The sequence below is a fragment of the Seriola lalandi genome, unplaced genomic scaffold, assembly GCF_002814215.2.
Source record: "Seriola lalandi dorsalis isolate HSWRI2012SDOR001 ecotype SW California unplaced genomic scaffold, Sedor1 jcf7180002054959, whole genome shotgun sequence".
Lineage (NCBI taxonomy): Eukaryota > Metazoa > Chordata > Actinopteri > Carangiformes > Carangidae > Seriola > Seriola lalandi.
The window spans coordinates 1169819-1190314 of record NW_019525510.1 but is presented as its reverse complement, the minus strand read 5'-3'; the positions used below and the strand labels follow the sequence as shown (position 1 = coordinate 1190314).

Here is a 20496-nt window from a genome sequence, read left to right as displayed (position 1 = left end):
TTGACACAGGTTTGGTTTTATTTAGTGCCTGGTTGATTGACAGTGTTGGACAGATACAGTCTGGGTTTCGTGAACAGAGGCAAAGAGATTAAGGTTTTTGTGTGATGGGGACGGCTTTTAGACGGACTTCTGAGGGCAGGGTAGCTGAAGACCTGCTGGAGCGGCTGGCCTTCTTTATCTTGGCAGTAGGCGGGAATGGAAATTCAACTAGCTTGCACTTTCATGGCTGTAATTTGTTCTCAGTATTGGCTTCAGGTTGGACTGGTGTGAACTTGTCCCCACAAGCCAGAATTTCAACAGTGGTTCACTATGATGGCAGTAAAATCTTTAGTAACATCTCAAGGGTCCATCCTTGCATTACAACTGCCATTGGATTATGATAGCCTGTCCTGGATACCAAGTGTAAGAATGCATATATCATATATTAAAAACATTTGTCTTCTTATAGTCGAGAATATATTTATGTGAGATTAAAAAAGGCCAGCCTAAATAAAAATTTCTCAGAAAACCGAGTGACCAAATAAACTTTTGTAAATATAAATCCTTCAATGAGTATCATAAGTAGCAGTCATTAATATGATTATTTGTTTTTAATAAAGAGAAAAATAAATATTGAATTTGTAAGAATTGTGCTACTTGACTGGAGCCATACAGTAGTTCACTTAAACACCTTTCTGAGCCGTTAGAAGCACATGGAGAACAGGGAGTGTGGAAAGTAGGAAGGAGCTTTATTTCCAAAAAGTTTAAATTCCCCTTAAAGTTTCAGCTACTGTTACATTCCTCTTATACACAGTTTGGCCATTGTTGTTCTTCTGGCATCTATGTTAGCACCTCATTACTGTTTCATGGCTGTTGCTAGGTGACTGGTAAGCTTCACTGTGGTGATGAGGGAAGTCAGCACTTCTTAAGACGACAACAAATGATCAGCAGCTGTGATCAGTACCAACAGGATTTCTACTTAGTAAAATACAAGTGCTCTTTGGACATATTTTACAGTAGAGTACATTAGAGAAGAATAAGATTGCCGTCTTAAATTAGAACAAATGTGCACATTCAGCGAGCACGTGACACAGCACAGGTACCATGTGAGGGCATTTTGGACGATGGCTTCCTCTGTGTGCATTATTATTGCAATGCCAAAATTTTTCAACATCTCCCAATATAAAAATAAAATAAATAGCAACAATGTATGTATAACATATTGTATTATATCTGGGTAAGATATTAAAAACTTAAAACAAAAATATTCCCATTCATCTCATTACACATTTATATATATATATCACCTCATTCCCTTTTAAAATAAATGAGTAGCCTACAGCAGACACACTTTGGTGACTTTGGACTGAACCAGTGTGTTTCTTTATGTCCCTGCCTCTACTGAACATGTTGCAAGGATCAAGTTTTTAATACTGCAATTTTCTGTTGAAATGGCCCTGCAGCTGCTGTGCTCGTTGTATTGCAACAGACTTCAGTTATCAGAGGAATCCTCCAAATGGCGACATAGGAGCACTGTGTGAAGTCTTTGTTTTTTTCTGCTCTGCACATTTTCTCAGGAGTTGAGTGTGCATGTTTTATCTCTATGATGAGTTTAACCTCGGAAATCAAAAAAATGCAAAGACCTTAAGGATTTGGCTATTGTTACAATGGTTAATCAAAAAATCTAACTACAAGATAGTGCCTTACTCTCTGCTACTACACACAGCAGAGAAAGCTATCTCCTTCTTTTTCTGTCACGCAGACAGACTAAAGCAGCTACTGGAGCGTGATGCATTGACTGGACTGGTTTGATTTAGGAGGAAAAGGAGACAATGGGTGAGCAAATAGTGAAAGACAAGAGTAGAGAGAGAACCCAGAAAAGTGGGGAGATAACAGTGAGACAGAAGAGACATTTACTATTTATTGTTCAGCTCTTGTCTTAGCCGGCAGCCCACGGCTGTGATGAGTGCAGCTCCTTTCCCACTGCCATCCTCTGACAGCAAGAAGTTGACATTACACTGAGGAGCCAGTTCATTGACTGTTTGGTGCATGATCCCAGAGAAACTATACAGAGACAAAAGATTTGACATAATGTTATACAGTGAAGTGAAAAATACTGTACTGAATTAGAAAAACAGAGGCAGTCTAAATGTAAGTTTGAGATGAAGCAGGGTACAACACTAACACCTCAGTGAGTGAGTGAGATCCTGGTTTGCTACAGCTGGACTGAATCAGCCTGCAGGTGGGAGGCCTGCAAACTCGCCTGTTACATGTTTAACAAGTTGAACAACAGTTTGTATATGCAGGTGCCAAACAGCTAGAGCTCTTCCATCTGAACAAGGGACTGCCTCTGCTGGTAAAGTGAGCTTTGCATAAACAGTGGCAAATTCAGGAGAAACTAAAACTCTGGCTGCAAATTGAAAGGGGTTAGGCACTTTAACAATAATGTTTCACTAATGGAGCTTTTGAGCAGATACTGACATTGAAGACAGGAGGTTAAGTGAGAGAATCCATTTAAACTCAGGTATCCCTCTTGTACTGTGCAACTGGCAACACATCTTATATTTGATCACGACATGCCTAAAGCATGATTCAACATGACCTGAATGCAATAAAGCATGAGACATGTCTGTTAAATGAATGTAATCTAACGACTTGTACTCTGCATGCCATGAACTGGCTCAGTGATCACATGGTCATTAGTTTTTTTATGATATGATGTCATTACATTAGCTGTACACCAGTTCAGTGGATCAGACCAGTGTATGTAGTCAGTTGATCAGTACAAGACATTGTGGTTTTCTTTGTGCACCTACTATAAAGCTGGTTAAAAAATGTTGAGTACTTTGTAAAATAGTTATCGTGAGATGACTAAGAAAGAAAACTGCCATGACAAATTTCAGTTATAATAGCCTGCAGCTCTAATCAACAGGTATAACCTGCCTTTGTTTGTATGTGCTCGTCTTCTGCATAGTAATTTCCACCCCAGGGACGAAAGTAACCAAATACTGTTGTCATGTAAATAAGGTGAATGTGTGTGTACTAGTCCTTTAGACGAGTCAGTTCAGGGCATGACTGAAAGGCCTGGTCATCATAGGTTACATCTCACCTTGATTTCTTATGCACTTTAATAGACGGTGAATAATTTTGTATGATCAGTTATTGAAGTATTAAACTCACTGTGGATGTAGTTTGTAGAGTGTCCCATCCACCCCCACAGTGATGTTGAGATGGTCCAGTCCACGGTTCTCTCTGATCTTATCGACCACAGCCGCCATTCCTGCCCCACAAATCTGAGCTGCACGACGTGACACTGCTTCACATACCTAAAGGTGAAAAACGTTATCATTACTGCAGCAGTTAAATGTAAATGACACAGTTTGCCAAGTCAGAACTCCACAAATGCTGAGAATGCTGAGAGTCTGCTCTGTGTTGACTCTCGTATTGTCTCATACACCTGGCTCTTTCACAAGACAAGCCTGATAACAATGTATTATGGGGCTCAGACTTTTTCACAATGTTCTCTGTCCAGTATTTACACTCAGCTGCCATTTTATTAGGTACGAAACTGATGCAGTCTAGTACAACAGCCTTGCAATAAATCCTATATTCTCTCCAAACACCAAGTGTGGTGCAAAAAGGGTCAAGAGTTTGTGTTGATTACTGCTCTTGTTGTATTTTCAAGGGTTGAGCACGAGACTGGATTAGCTACGAAACACGCTACGAGACATGCTTGCATGCTAATGTTTTGATTTGGTACAAATTTGAAAAACTTATTTTAATAATATAATGGTTTCTTATTGTTTCTTACCTCTTTGACTATGATACTATCATCACAGCTGCTGTCCAGTCCTAAGTGTTGCAGGATGGATCTGACCTGCAGCAAAGCCAATCTGTCACTGAAAACACACACACACACACACACACATACACACAGAGAAAAGAGTCAACATCAGAAGGGAAATAAACTCAACCAAAACTGCAAATGCAACTTTAAAAGGATAAGAACATCAAAGGCCTGACAGTGAAATAAATAATGATAATTTAATGCAGATGCCGTTCTACACAGTGCAGTCTACAGGCAGTGATGCTGCCACTTTCACAGGAGATAATGATAATACATAAGCGACAAAAGTACTTTTCACCTCCTCGAGTAATGCATTTTCACTCCACACAAACAAAGAAAAACAAAACATAGTGCCCATTTTTTACCTCTCTATCTGTGAGAGGAACTTTGTTTCAAAGATGCCTCTAGTCTTCAGTGTCTCAGAAATCTGCCCTCTGAACAGGAATCCTCTCCTGGTCATGTCTATGAGGATGTTTCGCACAATTTCACCAAGGTACATGCCGCTGCACATTTTCTCATATCTGTAAAACCCATGCAAGCACAAAGCATACACATAAATAGACATATACACACACAACCACAGATACTGTAGGTCATTTATAAGAATATGTGTGTGTGTGTGTGTGTGTGTGTGTGTGTTTGTGAGGGCGATTTCCACCTTTGTTTGCCTGGATTGAGCGAGAAGTCATCCACAGCACGGTCGTACTCTGTCCTGATGTCGTCAAGGCATCCGTTGTCTCCGAAAGCCCCCCACTCCATGTTGACACACATCCGTCCCTCATCTCCCTCGATCATCTCAATGTTCCTCATCTCCTCCATGTAACATGCATTACTGCCAGTGCCTGGAATCAGACAGACGCATTAGATGGATAGAGGACAGGAAACTGAACATGTATCAAAAAGAGTCATTATCAGGTAAACTAACCAGCGATCAGTCCAATCTCACAGGTGGGTTCTTCGTAGGCACAAGTCATCATGGTTCCCACTGTATCGTTGACTACGGCCACTACATCCAGGTCAAATTCCTAAAGAGGAAACACATGAGGTAATGTTACATCACTATATCACATTTTTGCAGTGTCATGTTTGACTGAATGATGCTGCTTCTCCTACCTCTCTCCTCTTAATGGCCTCCCTCAGCAGTCCCACCACATCTTCTCCTTCACAGTCTGTCGCCTTGAAGCCTTTTGTCCATGTCACCAGGATGCCCTGCAGACAGACACACACACACACACACACACACACACACACACACACACACACACACACACACAGAATTGAAGATTGTCATATCTTGCATATGATGTCTGTCTGTCTTTGGGCTCATGAGACACACTGTTGTTGAGCTAACGACAGAAATGCTGCTTGAAAGTTCACATTTTGCCCAGTAAGAGTAAGTAAGACACATCAGAGTATATCAGAGAGGAAGGAAGGGGACCACACTCACAGCATCCAGGCTGGTCTGTCGGCAGGGGAATGAGAAGGTGAAGCCGAGGGGAAGACGAGCGTTCTTCATCCCCATGTAATCCAGGAAGTCACTGATGCACTGCACAATGTGATCAAACAACTGGAAGGAGAGGGAAGATACGACAATGTGTGATACAAAAGGTCTAATTAGGCAAAACATATGTGTGACATATGACAATAAGACAGAGACAGGCAGAGAAGCGGTAGCAGAGGGGTGAAAAAGCCAAAAGGTGACAGACAGGATTAGCCTAAGCCAGTGCACAAGTTCGAATCAATGTTTTAAAAGGCTGTCAACTCAATGCTAGTCTTAACCAATCAACCTCTCTTTATATCTGTCGGCCTCTAACCTATCAACCTTTCCTGCTTCTACTTAACCTCTTACTTAACTACCCTAATCTTTACAGTACCACCGAGGTAACAGGAGGTTAAGTTCAAAGCTTTTAACTCATCCTTGTTTCTTTCTCTCTCTGGTGCTCTTTCTGTATTCATTTTGTCAGTTTAACACAGATTGACTGATGGACCTCACCTCCTCTCCTGTGCCCTGCATCACTTCTAGAGGAATGGCGTAGATCTTGTTGTGCATCTCCACTGTTCTCCTCTTGCCAGAACGAATCTTGACCAGCAGAACTCTGAAGTTGGTTCCTCCTAAATCCAAGGCCAGGAAATCTCCATTCTCTGGCAGAAAAAGAGACAGAGAAACGGATGGATCAATAAACAGTAACCAAACACACGCACACACACACACACACACAGAGAACTTTTTCTTGACAACAGACAAACATATCCAGTCACAAGTTGACAGTGTGAATATGAATGTATGTATGTGCACGAGTGTGTGTGTGTCACCTGTGCCATCTGGAGTGCTTCGTACAAAGGTTGGCAGCATTTTGACAGTAGCACAGTCCTGAGTGCTCTTCGAAAGGCCATTTTGAATCTCTGCCCTCATTCGCTTCTTTACCTAAAGAAAGAAAAAATATTTGAATTCATGAAGTGAGACACAGTTAAAGATGCATGCATGCACACACACACACACACACACACACACACTACAGTGTCTCTCTGTCCTCACCTCCAGCAGCTGTTCTGTTGTCAGGCGGAATTCGGACAGTGTTTCTGCGATTTGTCGTGATTGGTCAGCGAGTCTATAGGCCACAGCTGTTACCATGGCAGCGCCTTTTCCACTGCCGCTCTCCGATAGGAGGAATCGAACATCAGAGTCCGGGACCAAACGACGGACTGTCTTATGAAGACGACGGGCATACCTGAAATAGGTGAAGAGTTGAAGTGCTGAAATTTTAACAGTTTGAATAGCAAATTTCCTCTTCTTCAGTTCGTGTGTAAACTGATAACACACAACATGGTTTATAACCAACTGAGCCTCTGACAGCAGCTGTCAAAGATTGTAGTGGGAAAGTGAGGAGCAATAATGAGATGCATGATACCAAAAGGGATAAAAACAAAAGAAACCAGTGCTGATATATAATGTTTATATATTACTGTCACTCACTGTGGGTGCATCTTGTAGAGAGAGCCATCGATGCCTACAGTGGTTCGGAGTCGTGAAACACCTTTGTTCTCCTTTAGCCTCATTAGGATGGCAGCCAGGGTGGCAGCTATCAGGTTGGCAGAGCGGAAAGACACAATGGTGCAAACCTGAGGGAAAAGCAGAGGTGAGGGGAGAAAGCCATCAAGCAGCACATCCAAACTTAATGAACTGTAGAACAAGATAAACAAAGCACCTCATTTTATGCAAGTGGTTTTTACAGCACAACGTCAGATATGTTATAAACAATTTATGGCAGTTCATGTTTATGGATGCCAGTTTTATGCATCTAAATAGAAATGCTTTAAACAATTCGTTTGAATTGGAAATACTTTGACCATGTATTGTTTCTGTATTTTAAGTGACTTCTGTGGCAAGAAGATTCACATGATTCAAGCGGTATTTCAGCATCAGTACATACATGCTGCACAGCGATGCAGTCATCAGTCGAGGGCTCCACACCGAGTCTGGTTAAAATCTCTCTGGCTTTGGTCAGTCCTTCCTTACTCCTAAACAGGAGAGTGACACAGAGATAGGGAAGAGACAATATAACTGACTATATAACTAAAATAATATGATTGAATTTAAAATGATTTAGTTTTGTAACTGCTTGATTATGAAAGTGCAGTTGAATCTACAGTTTGTAACCCTGTAGTTTGACTTACTTCTCTATGGCTGAGACGTGCTTGGTCTCAAACTTTCCTTTAGTGAGCAGCTCAGGGGTGATCCTTCCCTCAAACAGCAGGCCCTCTCTGGCCATTTTCACCAGAATGAGACGCACCAGCTCCCCCATGTACATACCACTGACCATCTTCTCAAATCTACGGCACAGTGAAAGAAACAAGTGTGTAAAACAGACGCCCAGAACATCTTGATACCGTACTTTTTCCAAACACATGACTCTTCTACAATAGTTAAAGATGCAACTATTTACTTAATTTTGAGGAAGCTTTAAATGTGCTAATTCAGACGCCACTCGCCTCATGGTGGGGCTATAGTCATCTCAAATTTTTACTGACTCTGCCTCTCTCATGTTGAAAAAACAAGGGCAGAGGGCGAACAAAGAGCACTGCCTCTTTCTCTGCTAGTCATAGTAACACAGTGCAAGACTTCTGTGGCAACCTGCTTAGATCTTAAAGCACAGCATCATCAACCGCGCAGGGTTGGAGGTACATCAGTTATCCTTAAGGTTTTTAGTAACTACTAGATTTTTTTGTTTTAGTATAAATGAATAAACATTTTCCAAATAATCTTATCTTAATTGTTTCTACCTAAAAGACATCAGCAGGCTGAGTAACTGACACATAATCATCAGATGAGTCTGTGTTTCCTGCAGCTTAAAAACGAACTCATTTAGATTCTCTCTGGGATGAATAAGGCTGTGACAGCTTTTCTTTAACATACAGCTGTTTGCCGGGGTTGAGAGAGCCTCGGTCTATCTCTCTGTCAAACTCTGTCCTGATGTCTTCCAGCCTGCCGTCGTCTCCAAAGGCTCCCCACTCAGTGTTCACACACATCCTGCCCTCGTCTCCCTCCACCAGATCAATGTGACGCAGCTCCTCCATGTAGCACGCATTGGTGCCGGTACCTGAACGCACAGAAATACATATCCTTACAGCTTTATCTCATTTCTCTTCTATTTGTTTGATTAATCTTGAGGATTCTTAAATTTCATTTAAGGTGCAACAGTGGCAAACACCCATGAGTATCTAAATACACATACCGATGATGATGCCGACTTCACAGCGTTGATCATCGAAACCACAGGTCATCATCGTTCCAACTGTATCATTTACCACAGCCATGATGTCAGCTTCATAGTCCTGAAATAATGAACACACACACACACACACATGCATAAGGAAAAAATCTCCTGTCATCTGTGCCATTCTGCATCCCAGTCTGAATTAAACCAAATTCATTAGGATAAACCTGTTGATAACCTTCGACTACAGTAGTGAAGTGCAGGATCAAATGAGCACAAATGAGAACGGATAAGACTCACTCCTCGTTTCTTAATAGCTTTGTTGAGCAGCTTGACAACATCCATCCCCTCCACTCCACCAGCCTTGAAACGCTTTGTCCATGTTATCAGATAGCCCTGGAGACAGACAGAAACACAGCCGGAGGGAAAATGAGAAACAGAAGGATTTAATGCTTAATAGAGACTTGGTTTTTGCCGGGCAGAGCTTGGCACATGCATTACTATGGATCAGGCCTCCATCACAGGCGTGGCAACGTGTAATTTAAATGGCCTGTATGGTAATATTCAGATATTTGGATGAAAGATAATAAAGCGTCATGTGTCACAAGGATGTCAACTATACAGCAAACTGTATAAGCAAGAGAGGTTCTGGTTGCTCAGTCTGATTTTTGTTTTACCTCATCTAGTTTGGTCTGCTGGCAGGGGAAGGAGAAGGTAAAACCAACTGGGAGTTTCTTGTCTTTGATGTTGTGTTTTTCCATGAAGTCCCCGAGACACTCTGCCACATGGTCGAACAGCTGGAACACAGGTGGAAAGAGGGAGAGGTTGTCTCAGGTTGAGCTGAAGAGAGACTCTATGTGTGTGCGTTTGTGTATTTCAGTATAAACTTACCCTCGTTCCACCCCCGTGAATTATGTCCTCTGGCGTGTCGTAGATTTGACTCTCCATCTGAACAGTCTGTTTCTTCTCATGGCTCACTCTGACATGGAGAATCCTGAAGTTACTGCCTCCCAGATCCAACGCAATGAAGTCTCCTTTCTCTGTTGAGACAGAAAGAGGAGGGAGAATAATCATTCTGCTGTTAGGTACATGGTTATATACTTATACACTGATCTTTTCATTTGTAGCAGATATATCCCCCTGTAAGAGGGCTAGGTTTCAGCATTAGTCCTTTGGTTTTCTTCATAATTAAAGTGTTGCTGACATTACTGAAGAATGTACAGCTAATAAAGACAGCTCTGGACTAGATCTTTACCCAACAGGAAGACATGCAATATCAGTACAACTTTCTTCTGTTAGCTAAGCAAACAAACACACCTCTCACTATTACTCTACAGTGAATGAATGTCACATGATGTGAAGCCTATAAGCAACATGAGGAAGAAGCAATGTTGCAGATAGCTTTTATCCAAAGCTATGTCGTGTCTTTGGGCAAAAACTGACATCCATCAACTCATATAACAATAAATAAGTAAATAAATACATAGAAAATAAAGTTTGCAGTCTAACACTATGTTTTTATATGCATACTTATGTGTGTATGCTGGTGTATATACTGTAGGTTTGCTTGACTCTCTATTCAGTCTTGCTGCAAGATCAACTTCCGGTTTATTCATTGGTTAACGATTGCCCAACACCAACAAAAGAGTTATGATAGCCATACCACCTGGTCAAGAGCTTATCAGAGATGATGCTTCATGGGTAAATAATGATATGTAAACTGTTATTATCCAGCTGGGAAAAGCAGTAAACCTGGTTTCCTTTCATTCAAACTGATAGGCCTACTGTTGAGCTGTGAGATTATTATTACTGTGAGCAGCTATTTTGCTCAGTAAATATCATCTCCAGGAAATTAAACTAGTGTGTTAAAAATGTAGTTTTTAAAATGAGGTTGGAGAAAGAAAACTATTGAGCTTGATCTTAACCCCCATCCTCACCCCTAAAAATAGGTGTTGATGGCGTCTGTAACATGAGATCAAGAAGAAATCCCATAAGAATCTGGTATACAATTATTAGTTGTCACTTGGGAATAAGCAGTGATGTCAGTTTAGCTTCCTCTTTAGATTAACTGCAATAGTATTTCACTGTTTATCATGAGTGATTAGTAAAAGGACTCAGAGAGCGTACTGACCATTGATAAGAGGTGATAAACCAGGCAGTCCCACCTAACTCATCACAGTTACGGTCTGCTCCCTTCTTGTTATTCCTGTTTCCTTCCAACTATTATTCCTAAGTGTTTCAGTACAAACAAATCAAACTGTAGCCCCTCACCTCAAGCACACATTCAGAAAGTACAAACAAGACGTGCTGCGACTTGTCAGAAAGTTCTTGGTGCTGCTGCAAACACGAGTTTAGAGTAAAAAGCTCATTATTTGGAAGTAGTCCAACTTTAACTGCTTTCAGAAAATACTAGCAATGAAGACTGAAGACAATGATTTAAACATTCTTGCCACATTATGTTGTTTCTGAGAAAAGATTTTAAAATTATATTAGAAAATTTTACCCAGCAGTGTAATTTCACATTATTGCAGTCTTGTGCTGCAACTTTTTGTGCAGATCAGAATGCAAGGTCAGGTCAGCGTAGCTCAGATGGGGGAGAGCAACTGATAATTTGTCAGGAAGGAATGTAAATGCAGAAGAGAAGAGCAGAAACCAGTTTTCAAACTAGGAAACAAGACACCATAGCAGATTGCAATCATAGTTTTAAAATAATGAAAAACATAAATTACTTATTTTATATTCAAGTCTTTAAGCAAGCCATGGAGTAAATCTGTAAACTGTTATTTTTTCATGGCTGTTCAGTGTCATTTGTGCACATTTGACAATATACTAGATTAATTAAACAGAGTGTAGTGGCTGACAGGAAGAAGATGGCGAACCATTAAATGTCTTCACAACACACAGGCTAATTCTTGCTCTCTCTAACCAGACGGAATAATAATCCCATCCCTTCAAATCTCTGCCAAACACTGCTACTGTGGTTCAAAAAAACTAAACTAACACAAAACAAGCATTTATCCATAAATGTGTGCAGCATCATAGAAAAAAGTATTAGTAATACTTCATCCATTCAGAGGAGGCTGCTAGCCTTTGAACAACAGCAACATTTAGCTGTGTGAAGCCAGGTATATATTTAAAAACACATTGTTCTCATAATTCTGTGTGCATGCATGTAACTTTAGGACTTTCACTATCACTGTCTTCACTAACAACGGTGGGAAGATTAGTTCTAATCTTTGCAGTGTGTGTGTGTGTGTGTGTGTGTGTGTGTGTGTGTGTGTGTGTGTGTGTGTGGACAGACACACTCTTCCCCAAGTACATCACGTACATGATTCTGACTCACATTCACGTGAATTACCAGGGCAGAAGTACTGCAGTAAATTAGGATTAGACAGCATGCAGCAGACAGTGATGTAATGACAGAGAGAGAGGGAGGAGCACGTGTAGCAAGAGGAAACAGTTTCGATCTCAAATTCATGTTAGATTAAGGTACGCAAAAGGAGTTTTGTCATCCATTTCTTACAAGAGGAAAACTTCTCTGTGTAACACAATTACCCATCAGCATCAGGTCTCAGGATTGTATTGTTCTCCAACCAGATAAACACGTTCAATTTTCGTCATCAGCAACTGTCGCAAGTGGTTCTGCTACTAATCTAATCTGACTGCAAACACTGTAGTGGTTAGCACTGTTGACTCTCAGCTAAAAGAACCTGGGCTTACATCACAGCACCAGAGCTGTCTCCATAAGGCTTACGTTTTACTGTGGTTACAACTTGTTTCCTCCCACATGCAGGTGGATCAAGTCACCTGGACACACTTCATGAATGTCAGACCTTTTCTATCCATCTCTCCATTACAACACACTGTCCTGGTGACGGCATCACTGTAACTCTACAGACGTGAATTGTATTGGTAAAAATGCATTTTAGTTAGCTTCTCTTACAAAATAGTCCTTCCTGTCTATTTTGTATCAATACCTTTAATATTTGGATGAAGTAGAGTTAGACTACATGCCATGACAGGCTAAGCAAAGAGGAGATAAAAAATATGATTTTGCTATTTTAGTAGATCCTTTTCTCTTTATAGGATTCTCCAAATTTGACCTAGGTTGCAGGGCTCCATGTTCACAAACACTGGTTTTATTCTTTAGCAGGAACAACAATGTTCAGCAGCTGACCTTCGTGGACACTCATTCATTCAGTGATAAAAGAGTCAAACTGGTTTTGATATTGATTTCATCACAGAAAGTGCTTGACTCGTGAGGTTCAGAAAAGCCAACAATGGTCACAATGAGGGTTAGAGATACTCACCTGAGCCATCTGGGATTGATCGCACAAACGTTGGCAGCATCTTTAGAGCAGCAGTGGGGTTAGTGTCCCGACCCAGTCCTTTGGACAGCTCCCTCCGAAAGCGCTGCATGATGTCCAGTAACGTCTCATCAGAGAAACGCATGGAGTACAGGTACTTATCGATCTGAAATGAAACATTAAAACAAAAGAAAACAAAGCATCAGTCTTCTTAATCTTGACCATTAATCATCCAGAAATACAGTATACGCATCACCTTCCTGTTACACTTCCCCTAATTCACTTTTAGTTTATAACTAAAGTAACAGAGATTTACTGGATTTGCTAATGACATTTTCCATAAGCATAATGATGCAGTGAACATGACCAACTCCCCATCCATTAATGTTTCAGTCATCCATGAAGATAATCCACTTCCTGATTGACTGAAATACAACTTCATTGATCCCAGCCTGCTTCGCCCAGATATGAATCACAGCCATATAACATAATAAATACTTTTATATTTCTTTATTGCAGAGTTTGTGAACTAAAGTCTATGAATGCACCCATTACACAGCTGTCATAATGTACAGTCAGTGTATAATAAAAAAGCATCATCCATGTAACACAGAGCAAGACCAGGAAAGACAGGGTGAAAAGTTACAATCTATTCATGTCAGGAAAACCAAATCCAGAGATAGAGCACAGGTCTGGAAATCATATGTATTGATCAATTTATTTGCCCCTCGAAACTTCCCAGTGTGGAAAGAGCTGCAGATACAAAACACAAAGCCTGAGCTGAAGGCTGTGGCCTTCCAGGGAACAGGATGTTAAACAATACTGGTGAAATCTACTGTTGCATCACACAGTTTGATGAAGCAAAGACCTGCTTTATGATCTGACAGTGTGGCAAACCAAGAGCAGAATATCAGTCACACATAACTCTGGTTAAATGTCACATTCATTACGTCCTGCTCTGTAAAAAAGATGGCGAAGCTAAGCAGGATTAACTCTTCCAGTTGTCAGTAGGAATGATAACTGGATTATCATCAGTCTGTTTCATAACGATGACTCCCAGAATCTTTGAGATGTACAGTATATACAGGGGCGAGAGAAAGTAAGTGTAGTTTAGATACTCATCAGTCCAGCATGGAGGAAGTTACAGCTTGCCAAAAAAAACATTCCTGTGCCTGAGGTTTGCCAAAGAGCAGCTTGACTCTCCACAACACTATTAGGGAAATGTGTAATGGACTGAAAAAACTGTGGTTGAATTGTTTGGGAAGAACATGAAGCACAATGTAGGGTCTAAAAAGGCCACTGCATACAAACATGAAAACATCATCCCAAAGGTGAAGTACAGTGGAGGGAGCATCATGATTTGGGGCTTTAGCTGCCTCTGGACCTGTGACAGCTCAACATCATCACAAAGTTTATCAGGGTCTCTTACAGGATAATGTCAGGGTGGCTGCCCACCTGATGAAGCTCAGTAGATGTTGGGTGATGCAGCAGGACAATGACCCCAAACATCAAAGTAAATGTACTACAGAATTACTTCAAAGACAATCCACATTTTGGAGTGATCTAGTAGAGATGCTGTGGAGTGACCTGAAGAGAGCCACTCACACCAGACAGCTGAAGAATATGACTGAGCTGAAGCAGCTCTGTTGGCAGAATGGCCCCAAATCCTCCTGAACATTGTGGCGGTCTGATCAGCAGCTACTAGAGGAGTTTCACCCAGTCATTAAATCCAAAGGTTCACTTGCTTTTCCACCAGCACTGTGAATGTTTAGTGGCTGTGTTCAATGAAGACACAAGACATTTTAATCGTTTGTGTGATATTAATATTTGTGACTTTGATGAAGATCAGATCACATCTTATGACTTAATGCATCTTATGACCAATTAATGCAGAAAACCAGGTGATTCCAGAGAGTTTGTATAATTTTTCTTGCCACTGTATGTGTATATGAAATACATTACACTCACAGGGTCAGAGTAGTTCACACACATGCTCACATGATTCAGTATTCAAATACTAACTATTCCTGTATATACTGTGACGTTTATTGTGGCCCCATGTGATAATTTACTAGTGTTACTCATTGTACCAGATATCAGATAGAAATTGTGCAACTTCCTGTGTTACGAGTCACGCATTAACTGTATTTCCTGTATAGCTCTGGTCTTTGGTAACTGCTCCAGTACAATGCCAGTTTTGGGTGTGAGACGACTTACAGGAAGGAATGTGTCTGCTGGCCACAGAAGTGGACTTTATAGTATAAAACATATGTGTGGGCAAATCCAGTGTTTTTGACATACAGGCTACAATCAGCAGATATTTACCTTAATGTACATAAAACTATAGTTTGATTTTCTTACCAGACAGACAATCAAAGAGAGCGTACAGGGTGAAATGGAATATGACTACAGAATCGGTTGTGATGACATGTGAGATTTTAGCTACTGTAAGTGTTCTGTCTCACTTTTATCATACAATAGATGGGCATTCACAGGTAATTTGAATAATACAACCAGATTGTGAGCCAACATGGCAGGAGAGTCACTTACATGGGAACAGCATTGTCCAACTTTAACGACTCTGTAGGTGTTACATTCCTTATATTCTGTCTAAATGTGGAGTCTCTGGGATGAAAGCTCATTAGCACATGCTCCTGTCAGACAGGAGCCCACAGCTGAGAAAATGTAACCTCTCAACTTCATAAGCTCAGCAAAATACATACGCACCGTGAATCTTCTGGACGGCTCTATAAACCGGCCCACATCCCACCCTGAGTTGTGTTTTACACTGAGGTCTGTGCTGTGTTTTGAAGAGACATTTTAACAGCAGTGACATGTTGGTGCCTGACAACGCCCTCCTCTCATGATGCTTCTGCAGGCCCTCAGCATCTGTTATTTCAATTACACAGTAAACAAACCCCCACTCTCTTTCTCTGACTACACACAAATACTACACTCTCTATCTGTCACAACCACAGAAACATTTACAAAAACATGCATGGACACAATGCACATGGAAACCAAATGTCACTACAGTTGGTATATAATAAACAAATATGCATGTGTGATGTACAAGCAGCATTACCAAATCACTCTGTTTTTGTCTTGTCAGCATATGACAAAACAACAATACCACAGAGATGGAACTATTCAAAGCAGAACATTTAAAAGTCAACTACACTAACATCCTGCTGATTTGTCCTGATGTGACAATGTGTATTTACCCCTATATTAAGAAACTAAAACAGCTTAAAAACATCTGTTATTAAGAGGTTGTTGCATGTATTTTTGCATTTGGTCTGGTTGTCCCAGGTCATGTATTGAATGTGAGGAAGTGAAAGCAGATTTGAGAAAGAGCTACTGCACCACAAATGTCAGCAGGTTTTAACAGCAACATCCCATACAGAATGTAAATGTGAAAATAATTTCATTTTATAGAGGAATATGAAGTAAAAATCCACTGTGAAAAAACTTTGGTCCCGTACTGACACATTTGCACTTTAAATGACACCTTGTTAAAGTTCCATTTATTGATAATTGTGATACTTACACTGGAACAAATTAATCCCTGTAATGGTTGCTCACACTGGTAATTCTATTGACAATCAATACTCAGTCTGCAGCGCTGTGCAGTTTGTAGTGGTCCTTGTGGTTGTGTCTATCCAGCTCCTCTGACTGCATTAATTAACAGAAATGTCTGAGAAGCTGACAAACAATGAGGCCTCATGTCAACTGGAGACTTTCAATCAAGGTAATAACACCCTAAATTAATTCACACTGAAAGAGTAAATTGCATTTTTATCAATGCCAACTTCAGTAGTCCAATGACGTGAATGCATCCAATCCAGTCCAGTCCAAACCTTGGACATAACATGGATGTCAACAGGACATAAGTTAGCCAAGTGTTTGTTAACATGTTTGCCATAAAATGTGACTTAAGTCTTGCTGATCTAGAGTTTACTTTGTACTAAAGTGTGGTCGAAAAACACTTTCTTGAAACAGAATTGTTATTGCTCCTGTGAATTAAGAAATTAAGCCTGTACGGGTTTAGTGTAGATCTTGTGATGTCAGCTGATGTAAACAGATCCATTCATGTTTGGCGCTTCAACATGGCGATCTACTGCCAATGCATTCTGCTCATGCCAGCTGCTGCTACAAACTGCTGCTGCCTCTTCGACTTCTAGGTCCTTATTAACCTTTACCAGTGATGGAAACTGTACTGCCAAATACAGAATTGCATAACCATTCATAAATAGTCGTTTACTTCATGACTTCATGAGTGTTATTGAATGTTCTCAGTGAACTTTCGGGTTTATATGCAGTATATGTGCACTCAACTAATTTGGATTCTTATTCAAATGGCCTGGTTAAAATAAGAATGTGTTCCTGATCAGCTAATTGAATGAGAATGCATTCTTAGCCACCCTACGTAAATAACAATGTGTTCCTAGCTGACCTGCCAGGTCCTTGTTGCAAAAGAGAGGATTAAAAGCATTGTCCACGCTGTCTCCACATTAAACTAAGAGAAATCTGTTGAACCACAGGCTGAATTCAGTTCATGCTGCAGGAAAGAAATTAGCACCAGTGTACTATGACTCAGCACTCTGCAGCTGGAAACCATGTCTAAGCACTTTATTTTAGCAGGACATCACCTGATCTCACACAGCTCAGATAAACATCTCTGCTGTGGGCTTTATACCTCACATGAATGAAGAAATTACTGTGCTCAATGAATATGATTCATTGGCATCTTCATCACAATTAACTTCACTTTCTCAGTTTATCGTTTAGATTTTCTGACCAAAAAAGGAGTGTCTAGTTTTTTCCCCTAATGTTGAGCAGTGACACCCCCCCCCCCGTGAGTCGACATGAAGCCTCTGTAGTCTGCACGCATGAGTCTGTAAAGGCCATGTTTGCCCTTAAACACACCTCTGACACACAACTTTCTCTGAGACTGCCTGGACCTTGGTTTAAGTTTCAGGAAGCGATCACACTCTCCGCCTCTCCTGCCCTCCCTTTTTCTTCCCCCCGTCTCGCTCCTTCTGCATCTCCTTTCTGTTTGCATTCCTCTAAACAATGCCCTGTTCTCCTTGTCACCGTGAGGTGATTCAGGGAACCACTGAAACCTGACTCTGTTGTGTATGTACGTGTGCGCGATGTTGTGCACGCATAGCCTCGCCATGTGGAAAAATACTGTCCTCTACACTGCCCTCTCCTGCACCAAACCTTTTTCTACCTTATCTGCACACACACATTAAAACACTGCTTTGGATGCCTGCTAACAGCTGACAGTGTGTCAGGGAGTACAGTCAAGGACAGTGCAGTGGATTGAGTGAAGACACACTGAGCTGATTGAGTCTCTTTGACAACTGCAGATACAACCCAGTCTGTGTGAAAACAGCAGTGGTGAAATTATCTGTCCACTTTCAATTGTGGCTGCTTAAATCCTGAGCTGTTGTCAAGGCCTAGACCATCTCTGCTCTTTGAAAAGCTACACAATAGCTACACACCTGGCACTGTGTGCAAGCGTGTGGGTGTATTTGTGTGTAAGCCTTCTCCTCCTGTCACCTATGGTCACATGGTTCAAAGCTGGCCTATTTTAGGGAGGCAGGGAGAGGAAGAGAGCAGGAGTAAAGAAGGAAGGAGATGTGTTGTATTACATCAGATCCTTGCTGCTGATAAATGTATTTTATCTTAACAGACTGTAATTTGGCGTTGGAGCAGCAGGCACACCTGGGAATGACAGCTTTGTGTTCGTCTCATGCGAATAAATAGTGCACAATTTCACTCGACTGAGAGAGCAGCGAAGGACAGGAGAGGAAAATGGAGGAAGGAAGTGTGACAACCTTTTCCATTTATACAGGAAGAAGACCAGCATTTGGTTTAATGCAGAGCTGTAGTTGGTAAGCACGTGTGACATCATCAGCAGGAGACCTTAAAAGGGACCTTGCGCAATATGTGAATTAAAAAGCACATGTTGAGAAATGGCCATGGAATATTTTCAAATTCAGGCAAAATGTGATGATCTCATTCCCAAAGGCAAATACCATGACAGAAGTGGGTCTGGAAGTATTTTAACCTCCTCCGACTCAGTTTTATGTTACGGGACTACATTTGATTACAGAATACAACTAACTGACAATCAATCAGTATTACTGGCAACTGTTGAAGTCTGAGTGACTGGACAAGCTCAGCTCACACACTCTGTCAGTGTTATCCCAGGAGTCTTGCAGTGGGGGCCGCTCAGCTGAGCAGTTATGAAAGGCACATTCATGGTGCTCACCTCATGTCTTTCTTCTCCTCACTCAAGCTGAACTTTTTCAAATTTAATCATGCTTTAAAACTTGCTGTATTCTTATCAGTTCTTGCTTCATATGGATATTGTGGAAGTGTAGAAATGGTGAAAAGGGAGATTTGTCTCTTTCTACCCCACTGATCTCCAAGGAAGAAAACTATGGACGGCACTATAATGTATCATTTTAACAAGATCAGAAAAGAAAGTCAGTGACCCCTAAAATGACTTTGCTCCTTCATGTCAAGTTCCTTCACCTTCTCATCCTTCGGCTCCTCTGTCTTATCATCCTTTCCTCTGACTTCCTCCTCTCCTCTTTGCCACACCTCTCAAAACTTACATCATGCGACCAGTCACACACTCGTGTGTCGCGTCTCCTTACACATCTTACTACACAAACACTCTCCTGTGCAGTTTGTCACGTTTCACTGAACCAGTTTGATTCAAATCTATGATCTATTACTACTAAGAACGAATCTGAGTGATTTCTTACACTGCTCTCTGACAAATGTTTTATTCACTTCCTGAAAGATAGAAAGATATGTCGACATTTCTTAACATGTACAGAAAACTTTCAAAGCAAAGTTTTGATGCCGACAGTATGAATAAACTCAATGACCTCTGCAACACATGCTTTCCTCTCCTCTTAACTTTAGCTTTTTCTCCACTTCAGTCTCTCTCTTTCTCTCCCCCACACACACACACACAAAAACAACATCTAAGACAGAGGCGGAAGAAACAGAGGGCACTCACCTTTTTAACCTGGTCATCCTTGAGTTCAGTGAAGTAATAGGCTAGTAGCTGGGCCGCAATCATCCTGGTCCTCTTTGTCTCTCACACACACATGCAGGCTCACTCGAACACACACACACTCTCTGTCTCTCTCTCTGTCACACACACGTTCACCTACAGTCAGATGGATAAAAATCCGAAAATAAAAAGGTAAAAAAAGATAGAGAAACTCTGCTCTGGCTCTGCTTTGTACATACAATCTGTCACACGCTACAAGAGATATAAAAATATCCCTGAGTCCAATCCGGTGTGGTTTAAAATAGACAGAGCTGCTCCATGTGCGGCTAAGACTCTACAGCTCTTCCTTCTCTGTGCATGTGAGTGAAGCCAGGAAGCATGAGTGAGACAGCAAGTTTAGCTGCAGGAGGCAGAGAGGAGGAGAGACAGAGAGAGGTGCAGGGAGGGCTAGAACATGAGCCCTGCCCACTTCATGTGAGCTCATTGGTTAGTGTGTGAGTGTTCTGGGCGGGGGTGAGTGCCACATCCTCTTTCCTACCATTGGCTGGTCTGCTGATGCCTTTGAGGCCAACGCAGTGATGGAGGAAGAAGAGGGGGGCTGCCTAA

General features: G+C 41.2%; 1 protein-coding gene across 1 annotated transcript; it reads right to left on the bottom strand.

The window, feature by feature from the left end:
• On the bottom strand, positions 1-20266 carry LOC111645930 (hexokinase-1). Its single transcript, XM_023395276.2, has 21 exons — positions 19894-20266; positions 12852-13014; positions 9433-9581; positions 9219-9338; positions 8842-8937; positions 8560-8659; positions 8241-8424; positions 7502-7657; positions 7258-7345; positions 6801-6946; positions 6363-6555; positions 6140-6251; positions 5820-5968; positions 5274-5393; positions 4940-5035; positions 4752-4851; positions 4485-4668; positions 4192-4347; positions 3791-3878; positions 3160-3305; positions 1-2043 (listed from the first exon to the last, which is right to left on the bottom strand). Exons 1-21 carry the CDS (start codon positions 19954-19956, stop codon positions 1896-1898), a joined length of 2757 nt encoding a protein of 918 aa, XP_023251044.1. The 5' UTR covers positions 19957-20266; the 3' UTR covers positions 1-1895.
• Between the last annotated feature and the right edge of the window lie 230 nt (positions 20267-20496).

Bases quoted from the DNA above. Each gene is read 5' to 3' on its own strand.
- LOC111645930 (XM_023395276.2), bottom strand. From the start codon at position 19,956: ATGATTGCGGCCCAGCTACTAGCCTATTACTTCACTGAACTCAAGGAT. The intron at 9,582-12,851 runs GTGAGTATCTCT...CTGTCTCAACAG, and splicing joins ATCAATCCCAGATGGCTCAG to AGAAAGGAGACTTCATTGCG. The intron at 4,852-4,939 runs GTAGGAGAAGCA...TTTCCTCTTTAG, and splicing joins AGGCCATTAAGAGGAGAGAG to GAATTTGACCTGGATGTAGT.